Source organism: Amphiura filiformis, chromosome 4 (assembly GCF_039555335.1).
Source record: "Amphiura filiformis chromosome 4, Afil_fr2py, whole genome shotgun sequence".
Lineage (NCBI taxonomy): Eukaryota > Metazoa > Echinodermata > Ophiuroidea > Amphilepidida > Amphiuridae > Amphiura > Amphiura filiformis.
The window spans coordinates 31076940-31093053 of record NC_092631.1 but is presented as its reverse complement, the minus strand read 5'-3'; the positions used below and the strand labels follow the sequence as shown (position 1 = coordinate 31093053).

General features: G+C 36.5%; 1 protein-coding gene across 1 annotated transcript in view; it reads left to right on the top strand.

Moving 5' to 3' along the window:
- LOC140150108 (hyalin-like) overlaps positions 1-16114 on the top strand; it is a 44750-nt gene that overhangs the window by 17151 nt on the left and 11485 nt on the right. The window contains exons 13-16 of the mRNA XM_072172111.1: positions 290-451; positions 1494-1573; positions 4080-4315; positions 10610-10737. Coding sequence (XP_072028212.1) covers positions 290-451; positions 1494-1573; positions 4080-4315; positions 10610-10737 — 606 coding nt within the window. The remainder of the gene's footprint in view (positions 1-289; positions 452-1493; positions 1574-4079; positions 4316-10609; positions 10738-16114) is intronic.

The following is a 16114-nucleotide window of genomic DNA, read 5'->3' as shown; positions in this document are numbered from 1 at the left end:
GGGGGGGGTGGAGGCGGTCCCCAAAATTTCCGCCGCCTATGGGTATGTTTGCATTGCAATATAATCTTTAAAATGTTACCATGGTTGCAATGTTCTTGTTCAAATGGTGTTAGACGTAACGGCAAAACCCAACTACTACGCCCATTATACCGAGTCCACCATGTATACTTGAAGATACTTTTGTTGAAAATACTGAGGCCGCACAAAGATGAGTTAGGCGGCGGTTAATGAAGTCGGTCCCTCCTATATCTATGTCTATAACACAAATTTCTTTCCATTGACTATTCAGGAACATCAACTTGCGCTGATAATTGGAAACCATTCGGTAATCACTGCTACTATTTTGCTGAAAGTGCTAGGGTCAATTTCTCTCAAGCTCAAGCTGAATGTCAAAGTATGGGTGCGAATTTAACTAGCATCCATAGCCAAGAGGAGCAGAATTTCATTGGATGTGAGTTTAGTGTAACATGGCACGGAAGGATGGTAAATCAAAAATAAGGGTGAAATGTAGGACCGAAGAATTAGAATTAGTTCAGCCCGTTTGGATTCCACTTCCGTCTTGCGTTCAAAATGAGTCATGTTTCAATGATCGATCTTATTATCCCTTGGAATCGTGGCCTAAGCTGGTTACACGCCTGCTGTAGCACCCCTTTAAGTGGCTTTAAAAATTCCCTCATTTGCATGTTCGACAATGTTCAGGACCCCTAAGCAATGTTAAACAAGCCATGCCATGATACCAACTTCCGGTAACCAAGGTTTGTGGCTTGTAAGTTAATCCCCATCGCCATATCATGATATATCATGTATATAGACCCTGTGCAAAAGTTCTTTGTTGCATATTGAGTATTTTTTCAAACAAATTTATCAGTGTATTTCCACCAACATGTAGAAGGAAAATATAGAGTTTTTAAAAATGGTGCACGAAGATTAGGAAGCAATCTTTACAGCGTGGGGTCCTGGAGACCGCTTAAGGACCCTAATGGATCCCCCACAAAAAAGAAATTTGAATACTACCTGGGGGTAAGGGGTGTGTATGTGAAGGGTGTGTGTGTGTTGTAGTTTTTTTTTTTAATTGATAACATTCGACCGAAGCCAGGCTAAACCCAATAGTGCTCAGAGGCTACTAAATTCAATACAAGGGATGCCATCCGGATATGACGGGACATGGATATGGGAAGAGGTCCGATTTTAGATACAGGAGGAAAACCGGAGCACCCGCAGAAAAACCCGCGAGGACGAGCATGGATCGGCAACGAAACTCACATGTCGCACCGCGGGGAATTGAACCCATGGCCACAGTGGTGAGTAGCGAGTGAGAATACCACTACACTAACCCGCCCTCCCTGTGTGTATGGGGGATGTACTGAAAACCAAAACGGCGGTTTTCTCTGAGTCAGAACATTTGCAGAGAAGAGGGCAAAAATGTATCTATTCCTCCTATTTATTAGTTATGGTTGTCGTATAATTATTACATAATTCATTTTTATTTCCAGTAAATACCGAGGAGGGGTGTTGGATTGGACTACACGACCAGGAAACAGAGAATACATTCGTATGGACGGACGGAACTATGGTATGAAATTTGGTTACTAATAGTGAAGTATTTGATTGCAGATTTTGGTAGACATTGACGTAACGTTGGATAATAAAATGAATCGATGTATAAAATATTTGTCAAAATTTAAATAGGAGTCATATTCCTAAATGCTCAAATTGTGGTTAAAACAACCAAAGTAGTCAAGGTCAAAAAGCACCATTCTCATGTTACAAGCAAAATGGTCCAATGGCTTCCTCAAGATCGGAAATATTCAGGTTATCCGTGTTCTATAAGCTGCATATCCTATCAGCGACTGTTATACCTTGTTTAGGACTTTCAAAAGAAGTACCTCCATGTGCAACCATGACTGTTTCAAAATAGCCCGCCAAAGTCATGCAGGTAACTCCGAGGTCGTGCATTGAATTGGTTTGAATGAGGCTACGGGAACCAGCGCCTTTTGTTTAGAAGTCGCACATGAGTAAAGTGGATAACCTCTACTCAAATAAGAATAATTTGCCGTATTTTGGATGCCTCGTTACCTCTATATTGACCTTGACCTATTTTGCGATTTTTACCTATGTAAAAAATATCGTTTATGGCACAAACTATTTTTATTTGAATTGTTCTTGCAAGGGAAACAATTTGAGAAATATTGGTTAAAATCATAGCATTCAATAGTTTTTGGCCCATGACCTTATTACTCAAAAACGGTTGACAGAAAACGTTTAAATGTCGGGTTATATTAAGGGTATATAAAGGGTATAAAACCTTTTCATAACATTCAAAATCATTTTTTGATAACTTACTGCAAATAGTCTAACAAAATGTTATTTAAGTATTGCCAAAATATTTGGCCAACAATGTTTGCAAAAACATTTTATAATTACATTTGACAACATTTTAAAAATGTTGTTGAATGTGTTTTCATAAAAATAACGTTCTAAAATGTTTTTATGACCTATATCCCGACATTTAATGTTATTAAAACGTGTTTACAAAAACTAAAACCCAAATTATAATTAGTTTAAAACATTTTAAAAATGTGTTTGCTGGACGCTATTCCACCCCGCCGGCAACGGCCAATAGGCGCTAGCCAGCAAATCTCCAAGTCGGTGAGCCCTGTCATATTTTTTCCTTGGTACGTATTTTTGGCCCGCTGATTTTGTCATCAAATAGCAAGATAACGGGAAGGTAATTATCGCAAATACAGGAAGACAGATTATTAAAATATGAATTTCTGCAGTTCATTCTTGTATTGGACTCTTATTATGAGTTTTTAGGGCCAATTTTTAGAAAATTTTAAGAAGTCATGACGTCACACCATTGTTCTAAATATTATTTTTTCAATTAATTAATTATTTTAACTAACTAAAAAAATATTTCGGGGTCGAATTAAAACAAAAAGAATGAGATATATTGTCAAGAATGATGGGCGCAGTGGTATGGCGACGGGAATACGGCAACGGTGCTGCATGTTTCTGGATGCCGGACCATAATGCAATTCACGCAATGATTGTGCTAATTATTCACATTTACGCTGAAAATATTCTCGTTTCCTCACATAGATGCATAAAGGGGACGATATTTGATATTGTATGTAAGTTTGAAGACAAATCCATATCCATATACCAATAGGGTCACCCTCTTTAAATGATCGGCCACCGTTGTCTGCCAAACCTAATACCCTTGAACATAGGCGCCATGGCTACAGGGCGCATAGCTCTGTAGCCATGGCGCACCTATACACCCTAATCCGAAACCACCGCTGCTCACCACAACCCCAAAAACCATTGCTCATCTGGATAAGCTTCGCTAACGTTTTATCGCCATTTTTGTATTCTCCATGGCGTGACGCAGGACACAGCGGATAGGCCGCCCTCTCTATTTATTATTATTATTATTATTATTAATTTTTTTTCTTTTCTTTTTTAATTTATCTTTTTTTTTAAATATATTTAAATATTTATTTTTGTAAAAAAATAAGAATAAAAGTCTAGGGTCGGGCCTATTTTTAGGGTCGGTCGGGTTACGCCAATCAAACAATTTTTTAGGCCTTACTATTATTATGCATTAGTATAATATCACGAATTTCCAAAAATCAAAATTATTTGATATCAGAAGAACATTCCTTGTATTCAGAATGCAATTCGTCGTGTCTGGTGTGCTCTCAGGACCCACAAAAAACTGTGCAAACGTTGATATCCGATTCCTTAAAGATTAAGGTCCGTATGTACAAAAGAGTTAGACCGGAAAATTAGACCTGGTCTAAGTGGAATTTAGTCCCAGGAGAAAGGACATTTTCCTATACATTTGCATAAGTTATTTTATATTATTTTTGAACTTTGCATTTAAATCTTTAAAATGTGCTAGCTACTCGGGGAAGGAAATAAGAGTAAAGGACCATTCCTGTTGGAACTAAATTCCACTTAGCCCAGTTCTAACTTTAGACCCGGTCTAACTCTTTTGTGCATACGGACCTAAGATTCTGTTTAGAATAAAATATACATTAATATATAGCCTATTCACTCTTGAATTCATGCAGAATGATTACACGAACTGGGCTTCTGGAGAACCAAACGATAATTACTGTAACGAGGATTGCGTCGGAAACTTTCAACATTCTCGTTTTTATGACGGTTATTATTATGGCCCCTTTCCTGAAGATTGCGATTCATCCTCCTACTTTTGGAACGACTACGCATCATCCTACTTCTCTTCCGAGTTGTGGAACGACTTCGCCTGTGACAGACTCCTGCGGTTTGTTTGTAAACAAGAAACTTCTGAAAATATTTGATGTACATGTGCTGGAATTGGGAGAATCTTAAGTTAGAGTCCAAATCGGGGTCGAAATGCGGGTCGTGTCCGCAAGAGCAGAGGAAGAATGGTTCTCAGGTCCACATGTCTTATGTATTTCAGAAAGAAAAAATTAGGAAATTGGAAAGGTTCAGACCGTATGGTTAACAAATGTAACATACGTTACCATAAAGTGCAGAATTAAAACAAAAAAGTGACTATAAACTGTTGAGCAAATTTTAGCCGCATCAACTTTATTAATATTATTTCGTTAACGCATTTCCAACATACTTGTTGGACATTTTGAAGTTAAAATGTAACCTACGTGACAGAAACATACGTTACCATTAATTTTAACACCATATTAAAATTGACTAAATTCGCGCCCGATTGCCCGTGTATTGTTTTCTTATAACGCCACTATGTATTATAAGTATTTAGGAAAGGGGCATTACAGAAAATAGGTTCAATGAAAAGTATCCTAATTGTAAAGTTTCATCTAAATTTTCAATTCTTTTTCAACCCTTTAACAAAAATTTCCTTTCGAACTAAAATACATTGTTTTATGCCAAAACAATTAGTTTATGCATTGTCAACAATAGAGCTGGCAGTACTCCTTTCAATCTAATTGTAGCGTATGTTTCGTGACTTTGTGATATGCCCTGAGTAATTTAATTTAATTACTTATCTTTGTTTACAAAAGTAGAGTTAGTATAATGTGTGATGACATTTTTGGGAAATACCCTTTCATTCATCAAGTGATCAAAACAAATTGAATAATTTTTATATACTTTCTTTTGGATAGCTGGGAATCCCCCTTTTCAGTGTGTTGCACAATTGGGAAAATCCTTTAGATTGTGAAATAGATATGATGACATCATATAGGAATCCCCTCAGGAAGTGATGTAATGAGAAAGCTTAATGTTATAAGAGAGAATTATCAAGATTACATCATGTGTTGTAAAATAGCAATTGGCTATTAAAATGATGGGATTTTCCATTGCTTGGTATATAAGAAAATGTAAACATATTCTTCAAAGTTTGTAGTGTTGTTCTGGGCTAACTAATGTGCTTACAGTCCATTTCCTTCAAAGAAAGGAATTGCGAACCAGAAATATTTTATGTAGTCAATGTACTACTACCTGCCAGTAATGTCGGAGAAGATCTAGTTTACGTCAAAGAGCGTACCTCTTCCAAGAAAGGATATTATATTCTTCTATCGACTTACTGAAGTCTGGTTTGTGAAACAACACATCTGTCAATGTAGGTAGAAACAAGGGGATTGTATACGACACAGGCCTGTTTCCTGAAGAAATTGTGTGAAAGGTGAAAGTAGCGCCAGTTTGGAGATAGAGAACGGCGCAAGGAGTTGTGTTTGGAAAACTGCGCAAGGAGTTAAGTGTGGGGAAATCAGCACCAATTCTTGAACGTGGAGTTTATACGAAAATGATTTTACGCATGGGATTATAAATGCAAGTGTACAGTGGACTTCGCTGAGCAGTGATTATACATCAGCATTCCAGAACATTGCAAGAACTCTATGATCACCTAAAAAAAACTGCTGGTTAAGTACTGAGTAGTTAAAATTGTGATTGTATGATTTTTTTGTATGTTCATTTGTTGTCACGGTCATATATAATATTGTATCATATCTTACTTTCAATTAAAGACTTTCAATTAAAGACTGATTAACTTAATTAATCAGTGTGCATTTATCTTACAATATGACAACAAGAATTGTCTTACAAAGAATTTTGTTACTGTTTTTAAACAGTAGCATGTTTAATAACCCTTATCCCTTAGTAAGGTAAGTTTCCCATAGAAAACACATGGGCATTATTGAAATTGATGTACAAATTAAAGTTTACTAGATTTGATTGTCATATTTTCCAGAATGAAACTTAGAAGGACTGCCTTTGATTTATGAATAAAGAGGAGTAGTTTAGAGATACTTTATTTGTGCCGATTTTTCATTTCCAAGTACTGTCTTTTGACCCTGTAGTAGCATTAGATATTACCTTGACGACCAAGTAAAACACAATACAATGAATTATAAGTGACATGTTTACCTAATACTAATTTGTTTTCTAAATTTTTGTTGCATCAACCTGTATATTTTGTATAATTGTAATTTACACTTCAATAATTTTAAATAAGTGGTAATAACTTGAAGAAATCGACAATCAATCAGAAAATTTCAAATCAGAAAAAGCCAAAGCGACTGCTTTTAATTTCATACAACCAGTGTTTACCAAAGACTTGAACCGAACCACTATAGAAACATTAATGAAAGTTATAACGTATAGCAAATTCACCTTTAACAAGTTAGTGGATAAATTAAAACTTCATTTCAAATGTTTTATTTGTGTCAGTGTATTTGCTATGTTGAAATAAAAGCTTATAAGCTAGTTGTGCTCTGTATAGTTACTGCAGTTTTGTTTCTATAATTTATGTGCCAATTGAAGAAGGAAGAAGAATAACCAGCATGTTATCAGTACACAAACTTACCAAGAAACCTGCACTTTGTTTTAATATTTGAGCCCTGTGACTCATAATATCTGACTTCTAGCTACCCATGGGCCTCATATGCAATGTTTAGGTATAATAGGCCTAATGGTCAAGTGCTATCAGTATACCAACTAATTTTGGTCCTAGGGATTAGGTTAACGCGCGTGATTAGAATCTACTACGGCGAAATCCAACATGGCGTTATACCTATAACTTCAGATGAGGCAGACCATGAGCTACCATGAGACAGACAATGTGAATCCTTGAGTGCATGCATGCAATTATTACATACATGAAATTAAATCCACAGGCGTTTCAGCCAAGCATATGACTAAACACAACTTTAAATTTGCATAACATCCCACCTATTCAGCATCGAAGTGGTTACGTAATTCTCTTGGTTACCGGATCACGCTACTTTGGTATGCCTTCGAGTGCCATATACTTTATGTGGTGATCATTTCGATCGTGGTTCATTACTCTAGCGCGTGATCCCGTTGACATAGTAACATTACGTAACTTCGATACTGAATTGCTAGAGAATTACTTCACCTTCCTTCAATTTGTGTGTATATAGCAGTACAGTTTTACTTTTACACCCGGAGGTGTTAAAAAATTTGTACGGAGATATGCCACGCAATTTTGATGCTGACTTTCTCTATTTTTTTTATCAAAAAAAAAACCCAACAAAAACCAACACCCAGATATTCCCTAATTGGGCACTATTGAGGGCAGTTTTGCCAGACCCCGGGCTTTTACATTTACTATATTGGAAGCAGCCCAGAAGAGAGAAAAGTTTACAATACATTTTGTTGCAAATTCAGGCTGAGTATACCCAAAAACGCGGAGAAAAGAGCCGTTCTTTTCAATAAAATATTAGCTTTTACTATCAGATGTGTCCCCTTTAAATTTTGAGCCGAATAATTTACTACCAGCGCCGATGTCGCCAATGTATGTCACTGCATCGGTCGTGCTGCGATGCGATCCTTTGATGTGTGTGTGCCCGTCACGGTCTCTCACGCCATGTACGTACTGTGTTATGAACATCGCGCACGTCTTTGACTTTTAATATTTCCATCGTAATAATAATTTAGTACAGTACAATCGTAAAAACAGAATTTTGAAAAAATATTGAGGGCGTCCTCATCAGCAAATGTTACAAGATGGCTTTACCTCTTGCTAAAAATCCTTGACATTCCCGGTGTGAAGAGGGGGATATGTACCACTCATATTTGATGACTTGTGGTGGACCATGCAACCCCCCCCCCCATGTTGTGCAAACGAGAATGTTTCTGATCAACTTTAAGCTCAAACGATCACATATGTATCCTTTACCAGCACGTCACAGCATTTATGATAAATTTTCAAATATAAGGTAGTTTCAACTGCTCAGTGCTAGAGGTGGGTAAGTGCGTAGCTGCCCCGTGAACATTTTCAATTTACTCACAGTATACTTAGTATTTTATTTTTCAACACATGGCAGCTATTGCACTTACACACTTCTGGCACACGTCGGTTTGTTCGTTGGTTGGCAACAGAATAGTATAATACGCCTAATATAATGTTGATACATATATCATGATGACATATAGCTACATTTATTGGTATAACCAAAAGAACAATATGCCTAAAACCATGGATATAGACGGCAGTGATCCGACCAAACCAGGCCAGAAACGTTTAGAAGCTAATCAATCCAATATAATAGGTTTTCTTATTTCCATGGTTTGACGCATGATACTTTACCACGTCGTCTTGACTACCGATATACATATGTGACCGTACACCACGAATGAGCCGTAAAGTCCGCCCGGTTAATTTTGTTTTATTTTGTGTTTAGAAAATATATATCATATTAAAGCTTTAAAAATGGTATATCATTTGACTTCAAACGATATCCCGAAGCGGGGTTATGGTTTGTTGATCTTTGCTCCTTCAACAAAATGGTATACCTATTTTGGTTCTACATGTGTCTCTTTTCCCATATTTCTGGTAATAAATATCAAACAATCATAATTGGCGGTCGTTTCAAATCATCCCCAAGTCAACGAGGTTCAGGAATGTCCTCTCATTGTTAATTGTTGGTTATACATACTTAGACAAAATACAATGCTTTGTAACCCACCACTTGAACAGGATTTAGCCAAAGCAAACAAAGACTACAGATATTTAAGAATTCTATAGACATAGGTAGAAGCTTATTATCCTCTGCAAAAATAGGATTTTGATTGGTTTAAAAGGTGTTTGACTAGCGCTATCAAATGAGATACAAGTAGCACTAACTATGAATACGACCTACATGCACATTTTACACTATAACCTCAGAATACAATTTAGGACATTTACGGGTCATTCGTGGTGTACGGTCACATATATATTTTAATATAATAGTATCGCGTCTTGGTGGGCGTTGCATAAATGATCAAAATGACTAAACATCTGATATTTTTTTACTTTAAGGGTAAAATCGTGTTTACAGGTTGTTCATTACGAGAACACTGTTAGAGAACATCGTAATATGCAACTTAGAAATAATAATGAGTATTAACATGATTAATGACCAAATTCATTTCATGCCCCGGATAAAGACCCGTTTATAGGTTTTTTAAACTTTAAAGTAAAATTTAAAAAAAAGTTTACTTCTGCCAAAACTGTCAGAGAACATTAACATGCAACTTGAAAATAATTACGAGTAATGAAATGACCAAATTGCTGGTAGTCTTTTCCACATTTCATTCCCGGATAAAGATCCGTTTATAGGTTTTAAAACGTTTACTTCTGTTAGGTCATATATACATGGTGGCTCTAAAAAGCGCCGTTCGTACGGGGTTGCGTGCTCCAGCCGATTGCCAATTGAAAGCAAAAAGATCTGCTCAGGGGAAAATTGGTGAGCGGAAAAAAGACATGCCATTTTTGGGGAAAGGATAAAAGAGATACAATATATTACATGTATTACAATACAAGATAAAGAGATCCGAGATAAAATTGACAATTGCCAGTGAGTTGGGTAGTATACTTCCCTTATTGTTTAATTTATTTTTGTGGTTTACCATTTATATCATTGGCTGTGTCACAGTGTCATCGCCCCGATATCTTCATGGCAGAAATCGCCATGGTAGGTTGAATCCACAGCCACGCATGGCCATTTTGTTCTGACCTGTTTTATAGTTTTGAGACGCATAATGGGCCGAGGGACATCCGACTAAGGCTATTGACAATAGCCTGGTGTCTGACCTCTGTACGGTCAGTGATCATGGTATACGTCATAAGGTCATCTGCTTTTAGACTGCCTCTACGAGTGGCCTACGCTGCGCTATAGTTCGGCACATATAAAATCAGAATTTTGGTCAGTTTTTGAGCTCAATACGCACGGTTCTTTCTCAATTTGCAAGCTAACGACTATCATATTCTTTCAACACATATATTCAAGTGCAAGCATAGATATATGGCTTCTTTAGAAAAAAAAATTACGAGAGATATTCTTCATTTTCTACCACGGTATCCAAAGATTTATCGTCTGAATATCAAATCGTACATACCACATTCACGTGTATGATCCCGGGTATTCATTTTAGTGCTCTGCTGTACAATGTAATTATTAACCAGGCGATGTCGGTGTGCCACATCCGCCACAAACTAACTCCGTCGCCGCACATCCCTTTTAAATGGAATTTTTATTAATGAAATGCAAATAGACCGCATCGTCAGGCGCGCTAGTACAATCGATTAGCCTATACCCTTGCAGGCCTCAAGGATCTGACTTTACATCAGAAATAGTTCTGTGTGGCAAGCTATAAGTACACTTTATATTAATAAACGTAATTTTCATGGTATCACAGAACTTGAAGGAAGCGGGATGATACTAGACAACAGGGCCACCTTATTGGTGGCCTTATTGGGTAAGTGTTATCAAATTATTCCATTTTTACAGACTTTACTTTAAGTATGGAATATTTTTTTGAAGAAGTGCCAAGGGGTCGGCATAAACCACACGGGTTAAATATTTGTTGGGGTGTGTCGTGAGATGGTGTCAAATAATTTTGATACACAATGTGCTTTCCATTAGTTTACATTACGGTGCTCATAATGTAGCGAATTAGCCTAAAATGGCAGATTTAAGGACACTGTATTTGAGTTTTGTTGGGGGTAAAGTTTCTGAATTTCTGATCATTGTTCTGATATTATCATATTTATTGAAGTTTGAGGTGATATATACTGAACCTAAATACCAATAAGTGTTGATCAGAACTGAATGTAAGTTTTGAATGAGCTTTTGAAAAAATGGCTCTAAAAAGTGGTACATACCGGGTACTCCTCAGAAATTTATGACAAAATTTAAGAAATATCACATCAAACCCCAATAAAATTGATAATAACAGCACAATGTTGCATAAAGTCCCAAATTGTATCCCCCGCAAAACTTAAATTCAGCCTCCTTAAACCCGCCAGTTTAGGCAAATGCACCATGAGCACCATAATGTAATAATTGTGCGCAGTTTAATCAGAACATGTCAGAGAATCAGGAAAAATTGCAACTATACTATCAGTTTAGTTGGAAGAAAAGCCTATCGTGCAGCCTCTGAAATTATCTTATAATCAACGTTTCTTGATGAGAAAACATGCGTAGAAAAAGATAAGCTATACTAAAAAAATTAAAAAGTGTCCCGTCCCTAAGGGTTAACAGGGGTCAAATTTCATACAACAGGGTTGAAATTTCAAAATGCTCAGTTTTTGTCAAAAACCATGACAAAATATTCTGGTCATAACGATTCAGAAAAGGTATAGTATGTAACATTGACCAATACTAACCTTAATGTACATGTAACATTGACCAACAGAGGAGGTAATTTCGAAAAAAAGTAACCTTAAAAGGCATATCTATTGCAAAAACAAGTTTAACTCCATTCGAAGAGAATAATCATTACATTACAAGTTGACACTCGTTGCAATTTTTTTATGCGTATTTCTCCTGAAAAAAGAGAAATTGTGTTGGTAAAGTTCGGGCTCGTACGAGTCCTTCCCCTGTTTGAAGCGAAATTAATTTTCAAGGCAGCGGACTGATGACGTAAGTAAATGAAGCGGACACTATAGGGGAGAGTGGGGTAATCCCGAACATCTTTTTTCATTTAAGCCTATTACTACACATTAAAACAACGTAAGATAGAATAAACCATACCAATATCAAGAGTAGGATTACCCGCTCTTCCCCTATGATCACAATAACACATGAGCTATAGAGCTCTTTTTATGTTCATTCATGCATAGATCATATAGATGATCTACGATTCATGTATAAATACGCGACCTTCAACTGTCAACAAAGGTTAGCTACCGTCTCATTGAAATTGTTTATTTGCATAATAAATACAATATTGATCACTGAGACTAGTATATCTGAATATACTAGTCTCAGATCGATCACGCTCAAATTCTAAGCTCAAAATATTTTTATTTTATTTTTAGTCCAAATATTTCTCATGTTGTTAATATACATATGAATTGTAATATGTGTACATCCATATCAAAATAATGCACTTGTCAGCTGCTACATGTGTCTCATTTCACATAATAGCTAGGAATAAATACCAGACTCATCTCAAGTGAAGGTCACTTCAAATCATCTCAAAGTCACATGGTTAAGGAATCTTATCTGTATTCCTAAACCATGTGACAGTCCCTTCTCTCAAACAGGCACATCTCATTTCATGACGTCAACTTTTTTCTAGGTCAAATCTGTTGGTTTTTGCGGGATATCAATTTTAAACGTTTTATTTTCTCAAAAAAGGAGTCATTTTTATTGTCCTCATAATATTAGCTTGCCAATGATATGATGTTATCCGAACAATATTATATGACCTTTAATGTAACATTGACCAACAGTAACCTTAATGTAACATTGCACCACAGGTTGCATAAGTGTTACGTGTGATCGTATGAGCTTAAATTTGGTCAGCATTGACCACCCCTCGTAGAATATTTCACGGTATATGCAAATTATATGTTTCTGACTAAGCCTCATACGATCACACGTAACCCTTATGCAACATGGTCTCTAATATTCAGTCTATATTGCACTGAATCACATTCGTTAGTCAGTCTATATCGCACTGAATCACATTCGTTAGTCAGTCTATATCGCACTGAATCACATTCGTTAGTCAGTCTATATAGCACTGAATCACATTCGTTAGTCAGTCTATATCGCACTGAATAACATTCGTTAGTCAGTCTATATCGCACTGAATCACATTCGTTAGTCAGTCTATATCGCACTGAATCACATTCGTTAGTCAGTCTATATCGCACTGAATCGCATTTGTTAGTCAGTCTATATCGCGCTGAATATACGGCATAAATAGCGTCCTCTGTTGGTACAATTTTAAGGTTAAATTAAGGTTACTGTTGGTTAATGTTACAGTAAGGTTACTTTTTGTCAATGTTTTTTCTTTTTGTCTGTTAGTCAATGTTACATTATTAGTGTTTGTCAATGTTACATTAAGGTTACCGTACATTAAGGTTGCTTTAACCTTAAAGGTCACGGGCTGTCTCTGCTGATTGACACTCATAGAGACAGCCCGTCATACATTTTTACTTTTATCCTTTTTATCCCATAAATTCCCTCATTCTTCAGGCCCAGCCCTCTATCAGGGGCTAATTTATAGTTTAAAGCTTCTTAGATATCCATATTTAGTGGTTCTTTGTAGCCCTGCAGGGCAATCTAGTTGGATAAACTTATATCGTGGTTAGTGGTTGTATATCGAATGTGATTCAGTGCGATATAGACTGAGAGACCAGGTTGCCTTATTAGATGCACTGTTTGATCTCAGTTTTAAATATGTATTGTTTAATGGTCATTTGCTCGTTGGTTGGCAACGTAATAGTCATATAGAACACATTATATATTTTTATCATGATGATATATGCCTACATTTCTTGGAATAACATTAACAACGACGACAGTGATCGTACCAAACTAAAAACGTTTTAAAAGCCTATTAATTTCTTTTGCACGTTTGATGCATGAGCATTTTACCGCGGCGTCACGGTCTTGACTACATGACTATGGTTTTGGCTTCCAAACAATGTATCTAGATATATCATAGGTTGATAGGTTCATTGATAAAATATTTAACTTTGTTCTGGGTAATTATAAATAATAATAGTCTAATAATAAAAATTTTAAACAAGGCGGCTGAAATTGTACGAGTCTTCAAGCCCAGAAACAAGTCAGGTTTAAATAGGTGCACGTATAAAAGCATAATATGATATGATTGATATTTGTAAGAAACAACCTCCAATTGTTTGCCAATATACAGTGTGTGCTAGAAAAAATTACCGAGTGAATTATAACATTATTAGCTTTAATTCTTTATGCAAAATTATATTAAACTTCTCAATGAAACACGAAAGACATGATATATGGCGTGGCGTGTATGTAGCTTCTAATTTTGATACTGTGAAATATTATTTTTCATACTTTAACATTTGGTATAAAGTTAAAACTTTTGCATTCATTATTCGTGACAATAGTTGAAGCAACATTTTGTCCGAGAAAACTTTTGATTTTTTTTTGCAATTTGAAGCTTCCCTGCTTTAATTCTGTATGTTGTGCAATATGTCATATTTAACTTCCCAAAGAACATTTGAGCCAAAAATGACAATGATCAAGTGCTTATTGCTTTAGGGGATGTCATTTTCTTCGGGGGGTGGTCATGAATATGTCGGTGACCGGAGTAAATAAAGGTAAACAAAGGCGAGGAGCGCACCAAAACTTTAGAGCGAAAAAAGTGTGCGGAGTGCGTTAAAATTTGATCGTGTGTGTAAAGAAGGCGCGGAATGCACAAAAATTTTGCATTATATTATAACAAAAGATTGTGCGCACATTTTGATTGTTAAATTAAATGAATGCGCACGAACATTTTTCACCAGCCCTTAAATAATTTTATATCCCCCCTATTTTGGGTGTTAAAAAGTTATAACCCCCCCTATATTTGGTCTAAGAATTCTATGACCCCCCAGTATATTCATGACCCCCTTTCGAAGAAAATGACAGCCCCCTTACGTGTGATTTTTGATATCGTGATAATATTATGGTGAAGTTTAAAAGATATAAACTTTGCATTACCATTTCTTAGAAATAACGGACTATTTATGTTGTGTAATATGTTAACATTTTCTATACGAAGAAAGATATTTACAAATACAACCGAGCACCATCTTACAAGCTTTCGTTTGTAATGTCGTGTAGTATTTTCGCATTTGAACAAAGCCTAACTAAATGTTTTGCAAGAAGCAGATTGCTTTTAAGGAATCTGTTTCTTGCAAAACATTTAGTTAGGCCTCGCACGGGTACCTTTGCTCGCCAAACATTTATTGCCCCCCCCCCCAATTTTACCCTCCCCCAGGGCTCATAAATAATACACAGCCCCTAAGGATGTCAAAATATTAGACCGCGAAAGCAGATGGTTTGAGAGAGGGATCAAGTAAGCTATTTATGTCAAACGAGAGGAACCTTCACGTAACAAGGGAGGCGGGCTACATCGCAACTTGTTCAGCCATCAAGGAGATCCCTCAGTGGTTTGGCTCATCTTCGACCTGTGACACAACATCCGCTTCACATGTCAACGAACTTTTGCCGCTTTAACATCAGTTGGCCTGATGATACATCCTAGATAGGATGTGCAATGCCACTCATAAAACGGAAGTCCAGTAGATCAGATTATAATCTCAAATGCCTAGTTCTGGAGTAAATTTAATGTTGTCATCCACGCTATTGATGTGTTAAACCATCAAATAAACCGTCAAACTCGTTACGGTTACGTACAATGAAAGGGTCATCCACAAATCGTAACCAAAGCTGCGGTTTGGTATACCCGGGTACGACTTTAAGGCTTCTTGTTCGAAGCTTTCCATACACAAGTTCACCAAAAAGGAGAAAAGTTGGTGCAGTTCGGGGATGCGGTCGCTTACACATGCCCTTCTTTTTATCGCCCATTGATACACATGTTCCGAGTTTAAGCGACAAGACGCTGTTGGCATGGTTGTGCGGTAACCAATCAGACGTTCGCGTTGAAGTAAATCCGAGGAAGAACTTGAACTTGAATATATTTGAAGTTGCCGTGGAAGTTAAAGTAAATTTTCAAACTTCATATCGCAAAATCTCTATTGACATAAAATCACTGTTACTTCTTAAAATAAACTATGTCAGGCTATGTAGTAATACGGCATACCTTCGCACCAGTGAAACTGTTTACAATTATCGGGACCACAATGCAT